This window comes from Maylandia zebra, unplaced genomic scaffold, assembly GCF_041146795.1.
Source record: "Maylandia zebra isolate NMK-2024a unplaced genomic scaffold, Mzebra_GT3a scaffold11, whole genome shotgun sequence".
Taxonomy (NCBI): domain Eukaryota; kingdom Metazoa; phylum Chordata; class Actinopteri; order Cichliformes; family Cichlidae; genus Maylandia; species Maylandia zebra.
In genome coordinates, this window is record NW_027490041.1 from 5,909,476 (window position 1) to 5,935,707 (window position 26,232).

At 40.3% G+C, this 26,232-nt stretch overlaps 1 protein-coding gene across 1 annotated transcript; it reads left to right on the plus strand.

The window, feature by feature from the left end:
• LOC143416092 (NACHT, LRR and PYD domains-containing protein 3-like) lies at positions 1–23,450 on the plus strand. The gene is made up of 8 exons (XM_076881468.1): positions 1–98; positions 260–446; positions 575–947; positions 1,062–2,354; positions 5,198–5,371; positions 10,394–10,573; positions 17,132–17,305; positions 21,586–23,450. Exons 1-8 carry the CDS (start codon positions 96–98, stop codon positions 21,776–21,778), a joined length of 2,577 nt encoding a protein of 858 aa, XP_076737583.1. The 5' UTR covers positions 1–95; the 3' UTR covers positions 21,779–23,450.
• The last annotated feature ends 2,782 nt before the right edge of the window (positions 23,451–26,232 follow it).

The following is a 26,232-nucleotide window of genomic DNA, read 5'->3' on the forward strand; positions in this document are numbered from 1 at the left end:
CTTCATGGTTCCTCCACAGAGTGGAGCAGCAGAGCTCAGAGGGTCCCAGTGGTCAGTCTGCCCAGCAGCATCAAACACAGCTGGACTCCATATTTATGGTCTGTACATGTACAACAACTACTGTTACATCTGTTCTGTTCACAGTCATCTCCATGCTGCTCTTTGTAGACCAGTGGATCGTCAGTGTGTCCAACATGGATCTGATGTTTGGCTCCATGATTTCAGTCTGATTGGCTCATTCATAAATATTCTGTTCCAGCTGCTGGAGGACAACATCATCACTTTTGTGAAGAACGAGCTGAAGAAGATCCAGAAGGTTCTGAGTCCAGATTACCCAGAATGCTTTGAGAGTCAGAGGAGCAGCAGCAGAGAGGCGTTTGTGAAGATCACAGTGGACTTCCTGAGGAGAATGAAGCAGGAGGAGCTGGCTGACCGTCTGCAGAGCAGTAAGAGGATTTATCTAAAGATTTAAGCTGCTGGATAAATGAACATTTTCCAGAGATGGAAGATGGAGCAACATGTTTTAAAGATTAGTTCTTTTTGGAATTGAGTGTTTGTTTTTCTTCTCATTCAGAACTTCAAGCTGCAGTTTGTCATCGTAACCTTAAATCCACCCTGAAGAAGAAGTTCCAGTGTGTGTTTGAGGGCATCGCTAAAGCAGGAAACCCAACCCTCCTGAATCAGATCTACACAGAGCTCTACATCACAGAGGGAGGGACTGCAGAGGTCAATGATGAACATGAGGTCAGACAGATTGAAACAGCATCCAGGAAACCAGACAGACCAGAAACAACCATCAGACAAGAAGACATCTTTAAAGCCTCACCTGGAAGAGATGAACCAATCAGAACAGTGCTGACAAAGGGAGTGGCTGGCATTGGGAAAACAGTCTTAACACAGAAATACAGCCTGGACTGGGCTGAAGACAAAGCCAACCAGGACATCCAGTTCATATTTCCATTCACTTTCAGAGAGCTGAATGTGCTGAAAGAGGAAAAGTTCAGCTTGGTGGGACTTGTTCATCACTTCTTTACTGAAACCAAAGAAGCAGGAATCTGCAGCTTTGAAGACTTCCAGGTTGTGTTCATCTTTGATGGTCTGGATGAGTGTCGACTTCCTCTGGACTTCCACAAAACTACAATCCTAACTGACCCTAGAAAGTCCACCTCAGTGGATGTGCTGCTGATAAACCTCATCAGGGGGAAACTGCTTCCCTCTGCTCGCCTCTGGATAACCACACGACCTGCAGCAGCCAATCAGATCCCTCCTGACTGTGTTGGCATGGTGACAGAGGTCAGAGGGTTCACTGACCCACAGAAGGAGGAGTACTTCAGGAAGAGATTCAGAGATGAGGAGCAGGCCAGCAGGATCATCTCCCACATCAAGACATCACGAAGCCTCCACATCATGTGCCACATCCCAGTCTTCTGCTGGATCACTGCTACAGTTCTGGAGGATGTGCTGGAAACCAGAGAGGGAGGACAGCTGCCCAACACCCTGACTGAGATGTACATCCACTTCCTGGTGGTTCAGGCCAAAGTGAAGAAGGTCAAGTATGATGGAGGAGCTGAGACAGATCCACACTGGAGTCCAGAGAGCAGGACGATGATGGAGTCTCTGGGAAAACTGGCTTTTGATCAGCTGCAGAAAGGAAACCTGATCTTCTATGAATCAGACCTGACAGAGTGTGGCATCGATATCAGAGCAGCCTCAGTGTACTCAGGAGTGTTCACACAGATCTTTAAAGAGGAGAGAGGACTGTACCAGGACAAGGTGTTCTGCTTCATCCATCTGAGTGTTCAGGAGTTTCTGGCTGCTCTTCATGTCCATCTGACCTTCATCAACTCTGGACTCAATCTGCTGGAACAACAACAAACAACCTCCTGGTGGTTTAAACCATCTCTTCACCAGAGTGCTGTGAACAAGGCCTTACAGAGTCCAAATGGACACCTGGACTTGTTCCTCCGCTTCCTCCTGGGTCTTTCCCTGCAGACCAATCAGACTCTCCTACGAGGTCTGCTGACACAGACAGGAAGTAGCTCACAGACCAATCAGGAAACAGTCCAGTACATCAAGGAGAAGCTCAGTGAGAATCTGTCTGCAGAGAAAAGCATCAATCTGTTCCACTGTCTGAATGAACTGAATGATCGTTCTCTAGTGGAGGAGATCCAACAGTCCCTGAGATCAGGAAGTCTCTCCACAGGTAAACTGTCTCCTGCTCAGTGGTCAGCTCTGGTCTTCATCTTACTGTCATCAGAAGAAGATCTGGATGTGTTTGACCTGAAGAAATACTCTGCTTCAGAGGAGGCTCTTCTGAGGCTGCTGCCAGTGGTCAAAGCCTCCAACAAAGCTCTGTGAGTACATTTGTACTCATGTCTTTACTTTTAACATCCAACTGTGTCAGTAATTTATTTCACCAGGTTTTCTGTCTCTGTATGAATTTGTATCCTAAAGTTTTGGGATTTCTCCAATACAACTGTGACCTCTTTGATGCCTCCAGAACTCGAGACACTGGATTCACCATAAACTCTGATCATCACTGCTGCTGTTATGTTATCAGTCTTTGTTTAAACACTTAGGCTGCATGTGCCTGATGTTGACTTCATATTCACATGCATGCTCCTAGATACATTTCTACTGCAGGTCTATTTTAGTCACAAATGTTGGTGAAACACTTGCTTTTACATGCATGGTGGGTCCTGCATTAAAGAAAGCATTTGAATTACTCAGTGAATCCTGGCAGCCAGAGAAACATCCTTAGTTCCACTTTAAACTAAACTCAGCCTCGGTCTTCCACAGTGTGTTTGTTGTTTCTTTGTTGTTGTTGGCCTGCTCTCTCCTCTCACTCCAATCTGGTTGCAGCAGATGTTTGTCCCTCCCTGAACCTGCAGACTTGGGTGCAGCACCTCAGTTCATCTTCAGTCTGAAACCAGCTGTTGTAGCTATATCCCCTCAAGCACACCTTCCCTGGTCATCTCTGCTGTGGTTGCTATAAAATTTAATCTTGATTTTAAAAAAAAAGAACAAAAAACTTCAAGTCAGACTTGATGCCATTTGTTGGCAGCATGGTGCCTGTTTGTCTTTGATGATAAACTGCAGCACAGTCTAAAGCAAACCTTCTGACTTTATTGACTTTATGCATGTATATATTCTTCCTGTTCACCTTGGACACACAACAGCTCTCTGTTTGTTGTGATTGGATCTAGAACAGCCAACATATCCTAATCTAGATGATTTCTAAGGTGGTATCTGGGACGAAAAGTTAAAATCAGCTTGGATGGCCTGTACTGTATGATGGCCTTGGTTGCACCACATTGATAGCCATGCAGGGTGGTTCACTCCTTGTGCAAGAAGACCGAGGAGTGAGCCACCCTTGGTCAAAGCTTGGCCATTCAAGCTCACTGTTTTCCCCTTGTTGGTTGATGATAGTATTTTTTTTACCTGACTTATAGTCATCATTGTCTTCAAATTAACTCACACACTGCTGACTGCTGTAGCTTACCTGGCTGAGCAGGTGACCCATGTACTGAAGGTTAGAGTCATGACTCCAGGGCCTGGTTTGAGTCTGCCCAACACCATTTCCTGTGTGTTATTCTCCTCACTTCTCCCTCCCTTCCTGTCTTCTTTGTCCTGTACAGTGAAGACAAAAGGCCTCAAGTTCTGAAAACTCTTCCCCTTCATCATCTTCCATCTCTCTCATCTAAAATCTCCAGTATTCTCTGAGTAGAGAATCTTTTCACAATCTTGAATGATAAGGATCCAAGTGGGTAAAGTTATTTATTTGTTGTGTTCCTATTTGCAGCTGGGATAGATTAATAAAAACTATCGGCTGCCCAAATTACATCCAGTTTAGAAGAAAAACATTGAGTGAAGTGTTTGTTTCATCGTCCTTCACAACTCATCAACCAGGTGTCACAAACTGCAGCAGGACAGTACAAAGCATGTCATACTGGATGGCTGCAACAACCAGAGTTTTACCTACCTTTGGTATTTCGTGACAGCATGAGTGTAATATTTACTGAACAGAGTCGTCTTCTGTAATCTTTTCAGATTCAGATTCAGAACACTGTATTTATTTTCAAGGGGCAATTAGGATACTGAGCTTTCCAACCATACATACAATACACAAACATCACATTGGGGAGACGGGTCAGGCTAGGTAGCTGGCCGGTCAGCCGCTAGAGCAGCGACTCGGAACCGAACTGCAGAAAATGCACAACATCAGGAAAGATGAGGAGAAAAAAGAACTCCTCCCAGACTGAGCTCCAACAGGGAGATCAGTTTGAGAACAGACAAAAAAAATGACCTTAGCGCAGAGCACATGAAAACTCTTAATGCACCATAGAAACACATGACAAGCAACAGGGATGGGTAAAAGGTGAGAGACAGCCGGTGTAGACAGCGCACCCGGGCCTGCAGCATTTGCGCTGGTCCCCTCGACCCACCGTCTGCACCGGGAGGGGATAAGCATGCTTAGGATGGGAAGAAACAGTCTAAACACCGTCTGTTATCAGGGTGAGATTTGTTCAGCTCCAGCCTTGAGACCACAGCTGGCGCCGGTATGTTAGCCGCATGAAATGATGGTGGCTTTCTTTGGTGCGAACAACTGCATGTCAATTTCACAGCTGATCTAACAGTCCGTCACTCGTCTCTCAATCTCCCGTTGGAGAGCCACGAGCTTCTCCGAGAGGTTATCAGTTTTGCGCTCAAAGAGCAAAGTCTGAGAACTCACGACCGCCATGAGCTTCTTCAAGATCTTATCCGTGCTGCGTTCAATGAGCCCATTTTGAGAAGTCACGACCCGTCCCATTGTTTCAGTCACAGCTGGCAGCCTTGTGGGGGTTTGAACAGCTGATTCCGCTTTCTTTAATCTTCAATAAGCCAGGGCCAAGCCAGCTCAGATCAGCAAGAACCCTTTGCTGCTGTGAATGTCCGTGCTGCTATATTTCAGGATCAGGCTCTAAATGTACAAATGGATCTGAGAAGATTTCCAATCATGTTTCTACTAGATTTACAGTTTGTTTTCATGTCTTCTGACTCAGAAGGTGGAGCAGGTGGAGCTTACAAGGAGTAAGTGCTGCTATAGAAGAAGAGTTGTGTTTTAATGAAGCTATTTAGTTAACCAATAATTGTATTGCATGCTGGCATTAAAAATGTTTCATTTGACTGATTTAATTGTTTGTTTGTTTTCTTCCAGACTGAGTGGCTGTAACCTCTCAGAGAGAAGCTGTGATGCTCTGTCCTCAGTTCTCAACTCCCAGTCCTCTAGTCTGAAAGAGCTGGACCTGAGTAACAATGACCTGCGGGATTCAGGAGTAAAGCTTCTGTCTGCTGCACTGCAGAGTCCACATTGTACACTGGAAACTCTCAGGTCAGGATCCAAACATATCATTAAATGATATTATTGTACAAACAACCAAGCTTTATAGAATTGGCAGGTGAACTTTTCTTTATCTTTGGATTGCTTAGGAGATTCTTAATTACTGTCTGAAGATTTTTTACAGTCACATATTTTGTTTTAATGGTCAAACAGAATTATTGTTCAGTTCAATGAGCAGGTAGCTGTGAGATTCATAATAATGAGGTATATTTGTATTAAAGATGACTAAACGTGAACAGTAGCTGTGAGTTACTTTGTTTACTCATGTGTGCTGATGTTGTGAGTAATTTAAAGCTGAAGTAAACTTGTAATGAGTTTAATAGAGTTTCTGAAGTAAGTGTACTTGCAGACATTTATGTGTTTACTAAAGTCCAGGAGCAGGAGGCTGTGTGTAGCATAGAGGAACCCAGACCTCAGCTTTGTCTCCTGGTTTCTGTTGCTGCTGTTACAGTTTCCCCTCATTGTTCCCTTCAACAGTCTCCTCACTGTAACAAATCAAAGTGTTACTGTATAGATTCACGTCTGAATGTTGCCATGTGCTATTAAAACTGAAAGCGATGTTTCATACACCCACGTGGTTCAGTCACACAGTAACTGATGGTAAATAATGTTTGTGTTGAGCACATCGTACAGGTCAGCTGCTCCACACAGATCTCAGGTTTACATGCTGGAACAGTTTGTGATCATGAAGGATAAACCTCACTTCCACTTTGTTTCATACAGATGTGACATGAACAATAACACATTCATGAAATCCTTTTAGGAACACAAACACTATTGTAGCTGGAGAATATATTTGAATGTAGGATAATGTAGGGGATCATAAACAACAGTAATAACTAACCACCACCTCACCATTTGGGTTGGTAGCTGCATGTTGATTGATGAAGTCATTTTCTACCTTATTAACATCAGATTAAAAGCTGCACAGAGACAGGCCCTGGACATGTTTAGCCTAGCTTAGTACAAGGACTGGACATGGGGGAAACGGCTCTCATCACTGGATCAAAACATGAAAACAAATCTGAAGTAAAGTCTTGTTGAAGTGAACTGTGGTGGTGCCCAATGTTCCCAATAAGCTGCGCTCGTGCAACTGCGCGCTGCTGGCACGTCTCTGCACACAGAAAATCTGTGTTGCACACAAAAAAATCAAATCTCAATTGAAATAAAAATTAAATCTTCAACAATTCTGTTTTGCAGTGTTAGTCAGTGACTGGCTGCTCCCATATGGGATTAGAACGATGCCACCTTATCCGATAGTCCAGCCAATCACGCGATTCACATTCGTATATACGCAGCTAATCAACGTCGCTGACAGGCTATGACAGCGTCCTTATGTGCCGACACCGGTGTTATAGCGAGCAAAGTGGCTGATGATGAGGTGAAGCCACGTTAATGACAACGTGTACAACCATTGGAGATGTGAGCAGGACAGACGGAGCAACTGAGGGAAAAAGTGTGGACTTTATACCAGTTTTTAAATTGTGTTGATCGGCCGCGTAAAACCTGAGCTATGATAAAATATCTGCAATGTTTGGTTTTCTTCCTGAATAGTATTGTTGTTTATAACAACGATAGTATTCAGTATTTATTGCAACAAACTTTGTTGTTTGCAAAACTCAGTTACTTTTTTGAAGAAGTAACTATATAATTAATTGCCCAACATTGGTCATTATATCCTGTATGTTGCAGACAGAGTTACAGACTCTCTCCCAGACCACAGACTCATAATACAAGTCAGAGCTTTATAAAAATAGAAAAAATAAAGTTGTGTTTTCAAAATTGGAGTTCAAGTTATTTTTACTTCCAATAGTGTTAACATGCTACAGGTCATGAACAAGGTTGTTTTTAATTTTCATTGTAAGTGGGCTAAAGCAGTTAATTAAAAGTAGTCTAACATAAATGTAAATGCTGTAATTTGATTACTTTAATAAACCATGTAACTTGGATGGATAAGATGCTGGCGTGACCACAGTGCACACGTCTGCTGTTGCTCACAGAGGTCCAAGGGACGCTCAGGGAGTTTGTGTGTTCGCTCAGACACATGAAACATTAGAGGGAACATTGGCGGTGACTGGCAGGGAAAAGGGGATTGATAAGACTTACTGTAAATATAATTATGTATGTATTGAAAAAGGAACAACTAAAATGTTCCAGCTGAAAAAATGAAATCAGTTTCAGTTTATGAGCTCTGTTTGTTTTCTTTACAATTCCAACCTTTTATTTTGAAATGAGCTGCTCGTTCCTGTTTAGGGTTGATGAGCTGATGTGGGTGAGAGGACTCAGGCAGCCTGACAGAGATGATGTCCAGGTCTTCCCTGCTTGTCCTGATACACATAAACATGAGTATCCTTGCAGGTCAGATCTCATCTGTCACACCTGTTAGTGCAGCTCTCCTCTAGATTGTAGTGTTTGTTAAACTAGGATGATTTTAGGAGCCTGGACCGCAGATCTAAGGGAAGATATGACTTGGAAAGACTAAACAAACCTATTAGAGGTGTTCGGACTAACATAGATAAATACTCAGATTTACACCTTTAGTGTCTCACAAAGGGTTGAAAAGTGAATGTGCACAGAGAGGTTGGTGGTGAGACGGGCACTTCCAGCACTGTAGATGTGATCCAGATCAGTGTTCATGGAAATAATCCGGAGAGCAGGATTCCTTGATGAATGTCACATCTTCTTAAAGTTATAATCCACAGGGAAAACTGTGAAACTGTCGATCTGATATCTAGTCAGCCAATCAGGTGTTTACATGCCCTTCACTGATCTCCAGCCCCACCTTATTATCAGTTTCTCTCTCTTTTACATCTGAATTATCTTCACTTCACATTTCAGTCAGTTCAGATTTCATTAGCACGTTCACTTTAGCATAATCCATTTTAATCCAAACACCTTTCTCTTTAAACTCTGTTTGTCAGTCACAGTATATCCAGTACAATCCTCTTTTTCACTGCGTCACACACATTCAGAGATCAGAGTGTCCTGTGTGTGCTCTCATTCACTCACACTCACTCTCATATGGCTGAAGTCTGTTTGTACACAGGCTGTCAGCTGGCCTGAGTTAGGCCTGTCTCTAAAATCATTATTTTATTACTTTTATTCTGATTCATCAAAGCCAAACTCAAACATATTTATATTTACTGATTATGTTCTCATCAGTAATTAACAGTCAGTACATTCAGATATGAATCATAATTCAGTGTTTAACATATTATCACAGAATGACTGCACAGGAGATCTCCTTTATGAAGAAACTGTGAAAGTTTGTCCAACAGTGGGAAACATTTCAGAGAACATCTCAGAGAATATCTGTGAAGCAGAAACTAAACATAATAATAGAAGAAAAGCCAAATAATGATCCAAATCCTGCTCTGAGACTATCAGACAGTAAAGGCTTCCAAAGACTGCTCACCTCTCAGACTTACTTAAAGATGCTGGTGCTGTCCACAGATCAGCTGACCTGCTGGGTCTCCATGATCAGCTTTGTTTCTTGGAGATAAAGGCTGAAGCCTTTAGAGCTTCAGTTCTCCAGAGCAGCAGGATGTCTGAGGTCCGCAGAAACACAAAAACACAGCAGCTAAAAATAGTTGTTCAAAGAAAACGAGGTGGGAGCTGCTGATTCCTGAGCTTTGATACTGGATTAGCTTCAGTAGTTATTCCAATCACTGCTGTAGGAGCTACATTTAGTCACAGCTGACTGTCTTCTTTGAACAATCACAATGACTACTGTTGTAAAAAACAAGCACACAAAGAACCAATGAGAGTGTAGAACAGGATAAAGAGCTCCTGTGATGGTGGCAAAGAAATGAGCAGCAGACGGCCGTCTACATGTTGTAGTGGTTTAGAGTCACCAGGGGGCGCCGTCACGGCCACGCAGTCAGTGGGCTGCTCTGCTTGTGCTGTTGTTGGTGAAGCTGAAGTGAAAGCGAATGTTAAAACAATGAAAAGTGTCCACTGCAGCCTCCATCTGAGCTTGTCATGTTCTTCTTCTTTGATCCTTCGTGTTTGTGCTGAACACTGCTGTCGCTCTCTTCCCTGTTCCCGCCCACTTTCTAACCAATCAGCATTGGAGCGTGCACAGCGTCGTCCACACTGAGCTTTGTTGTGAGCGCATGGACTCGTCTGCAGAACATTTGTATGGGCTCAAAATGTGGTCATAAATATTTTGAACTTGTAAATCAGGATTTGTATGTGTAAAAAGAATTTGTGTGTGTGTAAAAAAGATTTGTGTGTGTGTAAAAAAAACTTTGTATGTGTAAAAAAGATTTGTGTGTGTGTGTAAAAAAAGATTTGTGTGTGTGTAAAAAAGATTTGTGTGTGGACTTAGCCAAAGAAAAAACCTGCAAGTTACAAGTACGAATTTTGACCCTATTTTTCTTCCTTTCATCTGATTGGTCAATGTCATGTCAATCACAAATGTAACTATCCAATCAGAGAACAGATGGGTTTGGCTGTCGGAGGGGCACTTTTTTGACCTGACGTTCCCGTCACAAGTGTCTTCTAAGTGAAGCTACCAGGTTCAGGTCCAGCTCTGTTTATCTGGAGCTGCAGTAAATGATCCGTCCTCACAAAGCAACACAGACACCAGATATGCAAACACAGCATCATACAACACAACCAAGAGATCCAAAGAATTATCTCTGCATTTCTGTGGCTGATGCTGCTGGAACGAAGCTGTTTGAAACCTTGTTGTTCTGCACTTTGGGACCTGAAGAGGAACCTGAACCTCTGTGCAGAGGGTTCAACTCTGAGGATTCCTGTTCAGTTTTTTTTATTTCACACGGCAAAACTTGACAACTTTATGATAAATGTACGACTTCAATGTGAAAAATTCATTTTTTTCTCTTGTTTGTTTGAAGCTGCTTCCTGTTGGCTTCAGCTGTTTGGAGTTTCCATTTTCTAAACTTCTACATTCTGAACCTTCTTCAGCTCTGAACAGATGATGAAACACTGAATGATTTCAAGCTCACACTTTGTCTAATAAACTTACATCTTTCATTTTTTATTCAGATTGAAGGACTGTGATTTGTCAGAGATCAGCTGTGATTATCTGGCAGCAGCGCTGAAGTCCAACCCCTCGTATCCCAGAGTGCTGGACCTGAGTGTAGACTGCAACAACCTGCAGGATTCAGGAGTGAAGCAGCTGTGTGTTCTTCTGGAGAATCCACGATGTCGATTTGAAACTCTGAGGTCAGTCTCATGGTTTAGTTGTGCTGAGATGAATATGATGTGAAAGTTGTGTTGACACTGTGGATCAGTAGGCCCACACACCTCTATACAGGAAGTCTGGTTCTACTCTTTGTAGAACTTCTGATCCCTGATCCTCTGAGTCTGACTCAGTAGATAATGCAGAGTTCTGAGCTGATGTGGGTGAGAGGACTCAGGCAGCCTGACAGAGTTGATGTCCAGGTCTTCCCTGCTTGTCCTGATACACATAAACATGAGTATCCTTGCAGGTCAGATCTCATCAGTCACACCTGTTAGTGCAGTTCTCCTCTAGATTGTAGTGCTTGTAAAACTAGGATGATTTTAGGAGCCTGGACCACAGATCTAAGGGAAGATATGACTTGGAAAGACTAAACCAACCTATTAGAGGTGTGTTCATGGAAATAATCCGGAGAGCAGGATTCCTTGATGAATGTCACATCTTCTTAAAGTTATAATCCACAGGGAAAACTGTGAAACTGTCGATCTGATATCTACTCAACCAATCAGGTGTTTACATGCCCTTCACTGATCTCCAGCCCCACCTTATTATCAGTTTCTCTCTCTTTTACATCTGAATAATCTTCACTTCACATTTCAGTCAGTTCAGATTTCATTAGCACGTTCACTTTAGCATAATCCATTTTAATCCAAACACCTTTCTCTTTAAACTCTGTTTGTCAGTCCCAGTATATCCAGTACAATCCTCTTTTTCACTGCGTCACACACATTCAGAGATCAGAGTGTCCTGTGTGTGCTCTCATTCACTCACACTCACTCTCATATGGCTGAAGTCTGTTTGTACACAGGCTAATCTGGGACTCTCCACCATTTGACCCTAGAAATAAAGAAGCTTCTTGGATGAGAGGTGAAAGGCGAAACGTCTTCAAAAAACTTAAAGAAGTCCAGATGCCTTTTTTTCCTAAGCTCTTTAGATAACTGCGAACCTTCACAAACGCCTCATCAGTGGGACTCTCAGAGCTACCAGCCCTTTGCTACAATCACAAAGCTCTTCATTGAAATCAATGATATCAAAGCTGGAATCAAGCTATAGCCATATACACTGGTAAAGACTTCTTATCTCGAAATAATATACTGAAGTGGCAATGCAGAAATTGAAAATAGGCGGACGTGCTACCTATGCTATTAGTAGAATGGACATTGGCCTGCTGGCTAAGGAAGGCCCTGTCTCACATAGAGGTGAGAGAGGCCCCCCTCGAAGCCCCCTCTTTTATCGGGGCTTACTTAGGGTCATATCGGGGACCCCACAGTTGGAAGTCTTTTTTTTTTCTTTTATTTTTCTTTGACCAAATAAAGCTTATTTCTGTAGCTGTTGTTTTATACAGCTTTAATGTTAATATTAATGTTTGCTTATGTATGTTTAGGGAGTGGTCTGATGGTACATGTCGTTGTTACATTAATAATATTCAAATAGTAAGGGTATGCTTAAAGATAAGGTAAAAATCATATCATAAAATGTAAATGGCCTGTCGAATCCAATTAAACGTAATAAAATTTTAACTAAAATGAAGAAAGAACAAGTACAAATAGTGTATCTACAGGAAACCCATCTAGACTGTAAGGAGCATGAAAAACTGAAAAGAATGGGTTATACAACAGTTTCTCCTCTTCCTATAAAACTGGACGAAGGAGAGGAGTGGCTATCCTGTTATCAAGCAAATTACTCTTTGAAAAAATATCTGAGATAAGTGATAAAGAGGGACGTTATATTTTGGTAAGGGGAAACATTGAGGGGAACCCAGTCACGTTGTTAAATATATATGCACCCCCTGGAAGCGATATTTATTTCTTTAAGAAAATTATAGATGTGATGGTAACAGAGACAGTAGGTTTCCTAATTTGCGGAGGAGATTTAAATATACATCTACAACCAAAGCTAGATATTTCCAATAGAAAAGCACAGAATACTAAAACATTAATTAAGAATATAAATACATTGATGAAGGAGGTGGGACTAATTGATATATGGAGAGACTTGCATCCCTACCAAAGGGATTATACTTATTTTTCCTCACCGCACTCGTTATACACAAGAATAGTGTGCTGGCATTAGGCATTTTCTGTTCTGCAGCAGTTTGCCCTCTTGTGGTTGTTTTTGTGTATTTTTTTTACTCTGTAAGATCTAGCCAGAGGCAGTTTCACCTCCGTTAATCTGTTGCCATCCATGCCTTCACAAGTTGATAAACGGCATCATCTGTGAGTAATATTGTTTGTTATCACTGAGACAACTTGTGTGCATTATTATTTGTTGTGAAGGCGTGATATAGTTTGTAGTTAGAATTTAATTTGAATATGTATATAACCTAAGCTAGTAAGGTTAAGCTAGCTCACTTGCCATGTGGTTTCTTTAACGTTTTGATCATGAGTGTGATTTCATTTGATGTTTTATTCGGGCACTCACTAAGCAGATAAATATTGCGTTCATATTTTTGAATATGTGTTTGTTATACTGTATATTGATGCAACATTTTTATTGGTTTATTTCTGGTTTTGTCAACAGTTTCACACTTTTTCCTTATTAAATCATCCAACTCAACACATTGGCCTGTTCCCTGGATTTTGATTAGGAGAGTGTTTAGCTGTCTGTATAGCTGAGTCTACGTTCACGAGGACAACGCTTAGTGAGGACAGAACAAATAGATTATTTCATAACTTTTGGGAAAAATAAAGATAAAATAAGCACTTGTGCAATTGGAACAATAGAGTTAAGCGATCATGCACCAGTATACCTGTCTGTTGATTTAAACGTGCAACCAAAACTCAATAATTGGAAATTAAATTCAAGCTTACTGAATGATCCTCACTTTAAAGGACAAATTAAGAAAGAGATTCACTTCTATATGGAAACTAATGACAATGGTGAGGTGTCTCGTCCTATACTGTGGGATGCCTTAAAAGCTGTCCTGAGAGGGAAAATTATAGCAATATCCTCTTATAAGAAAAAGATGAGAAATAAGAAATTAGAAGAGCTACAAAATAAGAATTAGAGAAAAGGCATGAAAGAAAAACATCTCAGGATATATTGGAGGAAATTAGGAAAACAAGAAATGAAATAAATGATTTGACCACATATGAAATTTAAAAAAAATTAATGTTTCTTAAACAAAGGTATTATGAGGGAGGATCAAAAGCAAAGAATGTATTAGCCTGGAAACTAAAAAAGAAAATAGCAGATAATACAGTTCACAAAATTAAACATCCAGTGACAAAACTAATAAAAAATAAACCAATAGAAGTTCAGAGTGCATTTGAAACATTTTATAAGACTCTGTATGCTAATAACACAGAGAGTAGTATAGTTGAAATTAACAGTTTTTTAGATTCTCTTGATTTACCAGTACTGAATGAAGAACAGAATAAAACTTTGATTGAAGATATAACAGAAAAGGAACTAAGAATAGCAATAAGTAAAGTTAAAATAAATAAATCTCCAGGATCAGATGGATATACGGCAGAATGGTACAAGGAGCTAAAAGAAGAATTAATACCAGTGATGCTTCTAACAATGAATTGGATCCTAAAGAAGGCTCAAGTACCTTCTAGCTGCAAAGAAGCAATTATCTCTGCCATCCCAAAAGAAAACAAGGATAAATTAGAATGTGCGTCATATAGACCAATATCTGTTCTTAATACAGATTACAAGCTGTTTACATCTATCATGGCTCGACGATTAGAAAAGTTCTTACCTAATCTAATTCATAATGATCAAACAGGTTTTATTCGAGAGCGCCAAATACAAGATAATGTACGACGGACATTACAAATTATTAATCATATTCAAAAGAATAAAATAGAAGCAATGGTAATCAGTATCGATGCAGAAAAATCATTCGATTCAGTTAATTGGAATTTTCTTTACCGAGTCTTGCATACATTTGGCTTTCACGAATATATAATTAAGACAATACAGGCACTTTATGATAACCCTACGGCAAGGATTAAAATTAATGGCTACCTATCAAATAGTATTAAGCTGCAAAGAGGAACAAGGCAGGGCTGTGCGTGCTCACCATTATTATTTGCGTTATATCTGGAACCATTGGCTCAATATATAAGACAAAATAAAGAAGTAGAAGGTATTAATATCCATGAAAAGGAGCATAAATTAGCCTGCTATGCAGATGATATTTTAATATTTTTGGGTCAACCATCAAACTCTTTACCTAAATTAATGCAATCATTTGAATACTTTGGTCGACTATCTGGATATAGGGTTAATATGAGTAAAACACAATTGCTTAAGTACAACTATATTCCATCAGAAGAAATTAAAAATAAGTATCAATTAGCATGGCAAACAGAGTACTTTAAATATCTAGGAGTCATAATACCTAAGGATCTTACAGAACTATTAGAACAAAATTATTTACCAATACAGAAAAAAATTAAGGAAGCTATAGCGAGATGGAATCTAATTCCATATTTAAGTTTATATTCGAGAATAGACTCAATTAAAATTAATATTCTTCCTAAATTATTATATTTATTTCAAACATTACCAATAGAAATTAACCAGAAACAGTTTAATGAATGGGATAAAATTTTGTCAAGATACATATGGCAAGGAAAAAGGCCCCGAATTAGATTTAAAACCCTACAACTTAACAAAGGAAAAGGGGGTGGGGCTTACCTTCTCTTAGGGAATATTATTGGGCAGCACAATTAAGGCCTATGATATGCTGATGTAATCCTTCATATGACGCTCAATGGAAAGTTATTGAGGAGAGTCTGACCTCCATCCCCATATAAGCTATTATAGCAGACAGAAGCTTGCAAAATTTAATAAAAACTATTGAAAATCCATGGATCAAGTTGACTTTTAAAATTTGGGAAACAGTAATAAAAGAATATAAACTAGAAGAGGATATAGCAGTTCTTAAGTGGTGTGCATATGACACACATTTTGCTCCAAATAAATTGGACACCAGATTCAAAGATTGGACATATAAAGGATTAACAGCTTTATGTGTGGTAATGGAGGAAGGCAGACTAATTAGTTTTTGCTTTTGCATTAGATTTTGACTTTGTTAACTACTAGAAGACTAGAGGAAAAATTAGTTACATTAATGGAAACAAAAACACACTCCCTATATTTATTTATTTCTTTTTCTTTCCTTTTTCTTTTTCCTTATGTATTTTTTATTTATGTTGTTTCCTGTTTTGCTTCTTTTTCTTTTCTTCTTCTTCTTTCATTCTTATTGTATGGATATTTTAGTTGTTTAAATATAGAAAAAAAATTAAAAAAAATATATGTACTGAAAGATAGCTGAAGTTGATGGTATTGTATAGTGATTCTAAAATGTCAATAAAAAAAAAAGCTGGAATCAAATGAGTCCAAGTCTTCTGCTGATTCAGCATCACATTCATCTTTGCTCCTTGTTCTGCATCCCCACCATGGACTTCATTCCTTTCCAAGCCAGCCTTGAGTGTCCTTTATTCAGCTCATCCTCTGCTTTACTTTTACACCTGATTTTAGCTGCTTTTCTTCTCTCCCTCATAACAAGACAGCTTCTTCTGCCTGAGAACATGTTGGAGTGATTTACTAATCCAGGGCTGATTTTTGGGGAAAATAGTTCCCATTTTCAAAGTAATCCCCATTTTTCCCAGAATGAAATGTAAGTAGAAATAAATAGAATAGAATTAGAATAGAATTCAACTTTATTGTCATTGCACATGCACAGGTACAGGGCAACGAAATGCAGTTTGCATCCATCCAGAAGTGCTTTAGTGATATAGATATATTACAATATATATTAGCAATAGTATAGATATGTAAGTATATTACAGAAATGGGTCTATTATGGTATGTTATAATGTACACGGTATGAAGTATGTTGTGAATATTCTATAACTAAGTATGTACAGGCTATGAACAGGATATAAATATGAAAAACTATACAGAATATGAAATAAATAACTTTACAGAAATTTGAGATATACAGCTATAAAGTGATCTAAGTGAGAACATGAGCCTTTAAAAAGGCTCTTCTGAGGCTGCTGCCAGTGGTCAAAGCCTCCAACAAAGCTCTGTAAGTACATATGTGATCATAGCTTTAGCTTTTAAATGTTTATTCTAGTTAACACAGATCAGGTGGAACAACTCAAATAAAATATCAAAAATATTAAGTGGTCATCGGTACTCAGTTTGTTCAATACTGAATACAATGGAGCACAAATTGTCCACGTTTCTGAAATATTTCTGGGTGTAACTGTCACCAAAGTGCAATTTAGACCTGGCCTGTGGTTGTTATCTAAGTGATAATCATCAATTCTACTAAAACAAATACAAAATAAAGAAGTTTGACACATTCTGTTGATATCAAAAGCACACTGAACAATTCAGTGTTGTTTTACTGCTGTTCTCTCTTCACTTCTTCTCCTCTGATTCTCTCCACATGTTGCTCTGCATCAGTGCTCAGTTTCCTGACAAAACAAGATGAAATATTGCTAAATATAATAGTATCTCATTACACTTCAACAGAAGTGTTTTATTTTTGTAATTGTTTATCTGTTATTTTTCAGACTGAGTCACTGTGACCTGTCAGAGAGAAGCTGTGAAGCTCTGGCCTCAGGTCTCAGCTCTCAGACCTCTAATCTGAGACAGCTGGACCTGAGTAACATCAACCTGAAGGATTCAGGCGTGAAGCTTCTGTCTGAAGGACTGAAGAGTCCACGCTGTACACTGGAAACTCTCAGGTGAGATCAAGCATTTTTCTTTCATCAACTGACAGAATTAGCAGATTAATAATAAGGCAGTCCTCTAATAAGAGGAGAAGTGGAGGTGTTTTGAAGGGCAACGTACTCTTATGTTAACAAGACAGGAAGTAGTTCCTGGGAACTGCTTCCTTTGTTATTGTCTAAGTAGAAACATGATGGTGAAACAGTGATGAGTTTGCAGAGGTGGATCCACAGCACACAACACAACAATGCTGTTGCGTGCTGAAAGCAGACTTCTCACAGATTCTGAGGCTGCAGGTTTCATCACTGTCCAACCAAAATTCACTGAACCAGCAGTAAATGAACGTCCAAAACTACGCTTCATGTTTAAAAAACAGATGATCAGGGGGATTTGTGTTTACATCTTTTTTGTGTGATCTGTTCACCTGCTGTTTCAGCTGTTTGGTGGTTGTTGAGATGGTTTTGTGAACTTTTAGCTGAGATTCTGACATTTCTGTAGATACCACACATGTCTAATTACTTTGTACAGCATGAATGGCCATAACGAGGTTTTTAACAGTAAGAAAAGTTGTAAAACTTCAGAAAATATAGTTAAAAGTCCAAAACCTTCTACGTCTGGTGGCTTGTGGTAAGGAGCAGATCAAACGAGTAAAGAATTACGTTATAATTATAAATGGCTTCAACAGCACATTCAGGTCTGTGAGACTCATTCAGACACTGAGCCGTGGCTCTGTGCTACATGCACATATTTCTGCATCTCTGCCATTCAGACACACTTTATATATAGTTTATTTTATGTAGTATTCAATACTGAACTGTACATTTAGTCTTTTTAAAGGCAGCAAGTTTTATTCAGTGTTTTCATAAAAGCCTTATTTTTATCCATTTACTGCTATTAGGAAGAACACGTGAGGTTTAAGACCTGGACCAGTTTGAAACCTTTTGTCCTCCACAGTGGAAAATGGGTGGAAATAAAAATGGGTCTCACTTTAGCCAGCTCCTAATTTTATCAGTTCTACTCTCAGCGTCTCCTGTATATCTCCTGTATAAATGTTGCACTCAGCTTTGTGGTCTCCAATATCACTGAAATGCAGCCAGATGCTGCTCATTTTGCCTTTTCACTCTTTCCTGACACGCTTGCATTTCAGTACAGCTCCCATTTCTCTGTGTACTGGTCTCTACCACTACCCTTGCTGTCTATGGGACATTTCCGTCTTCTTTCACATAATGGTATGATCCCAGTCTGTCTCTTAAAGTGTTTGGCCACATGGTTTGCTCATCAGAATAACATCTCAGCCATGCTCACATTGATTATCAGCAAGCCTGAAAATTCATCAATATTTGACATATGAAATTATGTCAAGGGCTCATGTTCAGGAGCCTGGATGGACAGTAATTCTTTCCATGGGTTATGGTGGGACATTGAGAGCTGAAGTCAAACAGCAGTGAGAATGAAAGACTGATTCATTTCTATTTGGTCTTGTGATGTGCAGCTTTGTTCAGAGCATTAAGGCCCAGCAAAGATTACTGAGGTCATAGAGTCCCTGATGAAACCTGTGTGCTTATAGAAACTGAGACCAGATGAACCAGAATAGAAGGACATTAAAATGAAGTGTCAGCTACACAAAGGCAAAGCTATTCAGTTGTTGCTGTGAGTTATTTAAATGGAGGATGGAGTCAGACTTTAAGCTGCTGGACTCAGTCACTATATCCTGTTGTCCTCATAGAACCTGGACACACAGACTCACCTGTGACACAGTGACACACAGTGTGGGCTACACACACATTAGAAAGTGGATCAGTCACACTTGTGCAATCATTTGTTGTGCTGGGAAACCATGAACACTTTGAATCACATTAATGGCTTTGTTACAGCAACATTCAATCATGAGTTCAAAAGTAGTGCATTGTGTACTTATTTTAATAGTACTGCAGTGTGAGAAGTGCAACATTCAGTGTGCAGAAACAGATCAGGTGCTTTCTAACAGCAGTGTTCCCTTTAACACAGCAGCAGTTCAAATATTTCTGTCAGTCTGAGCTGAAACATGAATCTAATCAAATATCAAATCAAAGTTCTTTGCCTCTGCCAGGACGTTAACATTTGATCTAGTTTTTTACAAAGTTCCCTCAGCGTCCAGAGCCACCAACATACCTTTGATCAACAACAAGTGAACATTTATAAATGTGTGTTTCCAGAACAGGAAGCAGCAGAACTATTGTTCTGTTATCAGGCAGCAGCACAAACGCTCATCAGCTCATTTACTGTGCAGGACTTTGAGTGTGTGAAGTGTGTGTTTGTGCTGGATTTCCTTTGGAGAATCTCAGTCAGAAACCAGACAAAGAAAAACTCTTTCAACAGTCCAGGTTGAGTTGACAACATGAACTGCATTTATCTTCCTCTGACTTGACATGTTCTTCCTCCTCTGCACCGAGCCAGCTGCTAAGACTCACAAGCTCATTGACATTTTCTGATGATAAAGAAACTCTCTTCTTCTGCACAATATGAGCAGCAACAGAGAAGAAGCTTTCACAGGTACAGATGTTGCAGCTGTGGCCAAGTACATGTGCTGCATGTTGGAGCAGCACTCTAATGGACAGGCCTCTGTACTGATGGTGGGCTCTGCTCTGTATCCACCACACTGTTCTCAGCTGAGTCTTCCTCCTGTTCACAATCACACTCTGATCAAGCATGTTCATGTTGTAACGCCGTGGCTTTCGTAGTCTCTCCTTTTTCTACAGCTCATGTGTTCTTCTTGTGATGCTGCGTCTTGAGGCTCATACATGCCGTCATTTGTTGATCCTAAGAACGTTCCTCAGACCGACTTCTTCAACAACAGATAACTTTAGTTGTATCAACACTGCCTCCTGGAACAGTTTAAAATGAACATGTCAAAGATCTGTACCTGTCTCCATGTTTCTGTCCCCGCCCCTTTCTTTCTGTCCTGGGTCATGTGAGCGCTGCAGTAGTATTAGGCCCACCCTCAATGCTCCCATTGGCTGAGACGCATAATGACGCCCATTTCAAGCCAGCACTGATCAACATCCCTCCTGTGACCCATGGCTTTTATATTCAGAGCCAGTGAGCACTTTCACAATAATCATGATTTTAAAAACTGTGATTAAAATAATTGCTGACGTTAATCAGTTAATGAGTTAACGAGATAATAACAGGTTAAGTTGCCCTAATAATTAGACTTTGGTGACAAACTGATGTGATCTCCATGTTTCCTTTGTTGGACTGTGGGCGAGTGTCAGAACTGAATGTACTGAGTAACATGTGGAGTTTAAACATGTGTCAGTTCCAGTTTTAGAGCTCTAACGTGCAGCTATCATGTTAGGAATATGTTAGGAATAGACAGGAACACTGAGCACACTGAGGTCAAATCTTTATTTTACCACTCGCTGCATTCTTGATGTTCATGAATTCAGCAGCTTCATGATTGTCTGCAGCATTAATCTCATATTTCCATTAAAAGTGTTGAATTTGACTGTTTGATGTTCTTTATGATCTCTGGCACCAGTTCATCTGTAGGCTGAGCTCAGTCCATCCATTTAGTGAAATGATGTTTAAAGGTCTCCTTGTTCTGTGAGCGTGCACAGATCCTGAAGCAGAAAGCCTGGGTTAACAGAGAAATGATCATCACTGTGATGATGCTCATCATCTCTGACTGGGATTTGAGGTTTTGTCAAAGCAGCAAAGAAAGCCTGGCTATGTTGGACTGGGTGTGGCAGCAGCTCCCAGTTTGAGTTCAGGAGACAGACACCCTCTCTACTTTGAAGATCAGCTTCAAACTTTCCTTTTTGATAAAGCTTATAGTTCGAGCTGGATCAGGTGACCCTGAACCATCCCTTAGTTATGCTGCTATAGGCTCAGGCTGTTGGTGGACTTCCCATGATGCTCTACTTTCTTCTCCCCTCTTTTCACTCCTGATGCTTTTATATGTCACTACTGCATGTCCTTAACTTTTGTCTCTCTGTTTTGTTCTTGTCTCTCTGAGCTCATCTCTTCTCTTTCCCCTCACCCTGCAACCAGTCATGGTAGATGCTCCTCCTGGAGCCTGTTTTCACTGGGAGGATCTTTGTGTCAAAGGGAGTTCTTCTTCCCACCATCACCAAGTGCTGCTCACAGTGGAGGCGGTCACCTTACACTGTTAAACAGCTTCAGATGACTGTTGTTGTCTGTTGGGTATTGTCACTTATAAATAAAGTTACATTGAATGGATGTAAATGGATAGATGTTATTGTGACAAAGAGAAAACAACTGTTGACAGATAGATTGTTGTTTTGTGTGTTTGCAGTCTGTCAGGATGTCTGATCACAGAGGAAGGCTGTACTTCTCTGGCCTCAGCTCTGAGCTCCAACCCCTCCCATCTGAGAGAGCTGGACCTGAGCTACAATCATCCAGGTCCCTCAGGAATGAAGCTGCTCTCGGCTGGACTGAAGGATCCAGGCTGGAGACTGGACACTCTCAGGTATGGAGAGAAAATCTGATAGAGGAGGAAGAGCTGGAAACATTTCCCGTGTCTTTCACTCACTTCCTGTTTGTTTGACAGACACACTAGTCTAGCTGGATAGTTCATGGATATTTATGTAGGGGTCTCCAAGGAGTCTGTTTGCAGGAACATTTAGGTCACAGGTGTACCTGATATAGATACCAGTGTACCTAATAAAGTGTCAGCTAACATTTGGAAATGGAAGCTTAAATAATGACAAACTGTACATTCACAGCTGAAGTCACAATAAATTTGTTCTCAAGTGCACATTTTTCTGTTATTGTTCTCAAACAACAGAATGAGAATGAAATATTGATTCTAACAGGGCCCATAAACAGCATTAGCTTAGTAGCATTAGCTTATCAGAGTTTCCATCATGGTCACACAAATCCTTAGCAGAGAAAAGTGGCCTACTTAGCAATAGCTGCTCAAGTTGTATAAAGAAAGGGAAAACAGTATTAGCATTAGCTGCTAATGGCAGCTTACTTAGCATAAACTCTTCACATCTTTATAATGCAAGGGAAAGGAGTCACTCATGGAAGCCTATTTAGCATTAACGTCTCACATCATTATAACACAAGGGAAAAGGGTATTAGCGTTAGCTACTAATGCTTATTCACCTCAAATTAGCTTTAGCTGCTAATGGTAGCCTACTTAGCATTAACTCCTCACTAATATAATGCTAATTCACATCAAATTAGCATTAGCTGCTCATATTGTTATAAGGAAAGAGAAAACGGTATTAGCATTAGCTACTAATAATTATTCAGCCCTAATTAGAATAAGCCTCTAAAAGCAGCCTACTTAGCATTAACTCCTCACATCGTTGTTACCCAACGGAAAAGAGTATTAGTATTAGCTACTATCATTTTTAATAAGTAAGAGAAAACAGTGTTAGCATTATTGAATAATGCTAATTCACACTAAATTAGAATTAGCTATTTACAAGAGCGTACTTAGAATTAGCCGCTCACATTGTTAAAAAGTAAGGGAAAACAGTATTAGTATTAGCACATAATGCTAATTCACGTCAAAGTAGCATTAGTTAATAATGGCAGCCTACTTAGCATTAACTGCTCACTAATATAATGCTAATTCACATCAAATTAGAATTAGCTGCTCACATTGTTAAAAGGGAAGGGAAAACAATATTAGCATTAGCTGCTAATAATTATTCACCTAATTAGAGTTAGCCCCTAATGGAAGCCTAGTTAGCATTAACTCCTGACATAGTTATAATGCAGGGGAAAAGGGTTACCATTATCAGATAATGCTAATTTACATCAAATTAACAATAGTTAATAATGGTAGACTTCGTATCATTAGCTGCTGTCATTCTTACAAAGCAAAGGAAAACAATATGAGCATTAGCTGCTAATGCTTTTTCATCTAAAATTAGCATTAGCCACTAATGGCAGCCTACTTAGCATTAACTCCTCACTAATATAATGCTAATTCACGTCAAATTAGCATTAGCTGCTAGCATCAGCCTACCTAGCACTAGTTGTTCACATTGTTAAAAGGGAAGAGAAAACGATATTAGCATTAGCTACTAATAATTATTCACCCCTAATTAGAATTAGCCGCTAATGGCAGTATACTTAGCATTAACTCCTCACATTGTTATAATGTAAGGGAAAAGAATTAGCATTATCTAATAATGTTGACCTTGGCCCACTGGAAAAGTTAAGAACTAAAGATTTAGGAGTGTTTCTCGATAGCTCTTTCTCATTTGAGAAACAAATGAATTCTGTTATTAAAACCAGCTGTAAGGTTTATATTGTTGATTGTCATTTATGCTTAGAAATATTTACTCATATATGCTTAGAGTTTTATAATCGATTGCATAATGATAGAGGTTTGATCCTTAGTAGTCTGTAAAGACTCTGTGTGCCTTCCAGAGTGCTCTGGCATGCACACACCACTTGGGGCCATGAGAGAGGTCGTACCCTCTCTTACTGATTTATGGTGTAGGACAGGGGTCTCAAACTCAATTTAGCTGGGGGCCGCTGCAGGCAGAGTCTGGGTGAGGCTGGGCCGCATTAGGTTTTCCACAAGAAAGGCATGGTTAAAAAATTCCAATCTTCTCAAATCTCTTTATTTTTATTTTTTAACACAAAATATGAAAAATAAATAAACAAATTAAGAATTAATAAGAAAATAAATCAATCTGTAATACATAAATAAAACAATAATAAGATATTTTTAGTCAGTGAACTTGTGTGTTTTTTTCAGTCTTCTATATCTGCTGTGTTTAGATTGAAATGTCTGTATTAACAGTTCTATAACCTTCTTCTGAACATGAATGGAACACTGTAGAAAATGAACTGTTCTTCTGAACATGGCTTCTCTTGCCTACTCCTTGCTGCTAGAGACCTGGCAGCGTTTCCTCTCGCATAGCCGAGCCAGATTTGGCCTGAGGGAGGAAGCAGTTGCGACCCTCAGTATGTCTTGAAGATGATCATCCGTAAGTCTGGACCTGTACTTGGACTTATTGAAGTTCAAAGTGGAGAAGAGCTTTTGGCACAAGTATGTGCTACCAAAAAGGCACATGGTCCGCTTGAACATTCGGGAAAGCCGAGGGAAACTAGGGCTCAAGTCTCTCAAAAATTGTCCAAGCTTGTCTGCTTTTCCACTCACCTCCCTGAACTTTGCTTTGAGTTCAGAGTTGCACTGCAGCTCAATGAGCTCCATTTGAAGCACAGAAGGGGCATCTTGCACATCAAAGGAGAAGGGGTCCGCAAAAATGTGAAAGGTGGCTCTGTGTGTCTTGAAGTCAGCAAATCTGTGATCAAATTCCTCCTGTAGCCTCAAAATGACATCAACATACTCGTCAGCACTGAATGGTGTGCCTGCATCCACGAGTGCCTTGCATGCTGGGAAATGGCAAAGGTTTGTCTGAGAGAGCTGAGCTTTCCAGAGCGCCAGTTTTGTGGAGAATGCTCTCACGTTGTCATAGGCAGCACTGACAAGTTGCCCCTGGCCTTGTAACGTCTTGTTCAGTACATTAAGCTCATGTGTCATATCAACAAGAAAAGCTGAGTCCATGAGCCATTTGGGATCAGTTAGCACAGGAACACTAACTCCATCCTTCTCCATGAAGGCTTCACTTCTGCTCTCAACTCAAAAAGTCTCTTTAATACATTTCCCCTGCTGAGCCAACGTACCTCAGTGAAGTCGAGCACATCCCCATATTCTGACTCCATTTCCTCTAAAAATTATTCTCTTTGGTTGCTTTCTTGGAGAAATCTTGCTGCCTCAGTAGATCTGTTTTAAGACTGGCAACCCGGTTCGCTCTCTCGTCTCCCTGGTATTCTGCATCCAGCTCAGCATGTCTAGTTGTGTAATGACGTTTCAAATTGTATTCCTTGTGCAGCGCAACTTTCTCTGTGCAAATAAGACAGGTCGGGGTGCCCCTGTGCTCAACAAAGAAATATTGCATTTCCCACTTTTCCTGAAATTGTCGGTGCTCATCACCAACCTTTCTCTTCACCGCAGGCTTTGAAAAAGACATGTTTGGGGCTATGTGACATTTATAATTCTACTTGGTGTCACTGTCGCATTGAAGTTTCAATCAAGCGTTTAGCCGACGGACGGGGAACGTCTCAACGCGTAGAGAACGTCATTTCTGCTTCTTTTTCTTGCAACCGTAGCACGGCGATCGGCAGATAAAAAGCCGGTAGCAGTCTCCTTTGTTTTTACGCTCGATGTTCATGTCTTTCATGACGACACGAACACCGTGGCGTTTGCAGATGGTAGAAAGTGCAGGGATAGCGAGCGCAAAAAAGGCGACTGCTCACGGCGCCGGGCTGTTGTTACAGGAGAAAGAAGCGGAAATGACACCGTGACATATAACAAATAACATCAGCTGTTTCTGATGTTAGTTGTTTTGACTGCTTTTACATTATATTGAAATATATGTAATGTTCATGTTTGCTGCAATGCAAACGCAGTGATGCAAATAAAAACATGGAGCCACAAATTACGGTGCGACCCTATAATTAGTCCGGGTTACCGGGGACTGTTGTTGCCGATGAACAGGTGTCGCTATGTGACTGCAGACTAAATTGGGCTGCATTGAGTTCATGACTTTTCTTTTATCCCGCCGCCTACGCATCACTGTGAGAGTTAATATGAGATCTCTCTCTGTGGAAAATAACTTTAAATCCCACTGACGTGTGTATAAATCTATATACGTATAATGTCCCGCTGGGCAGCAACTTAAAAAACAACTTTTTTTGAAGTGTTGTGAACGCAGCGCGCTGGGGCGAATGTCGGCGTTTGCCCAATAGAAAGGAGGAAGCCAGCCAGGCACAGAAAGAAAGAAACACTCCAGGGCAACGCTGCTGGAACTTTGACTCATTGAGAAATGTTTCCCTGCTTGCATCAAGCCCGGCTGGTGTCCCCTGAGATCCATATCCCACCCTGATTGGTGGGTTAATTCAGCTCCGC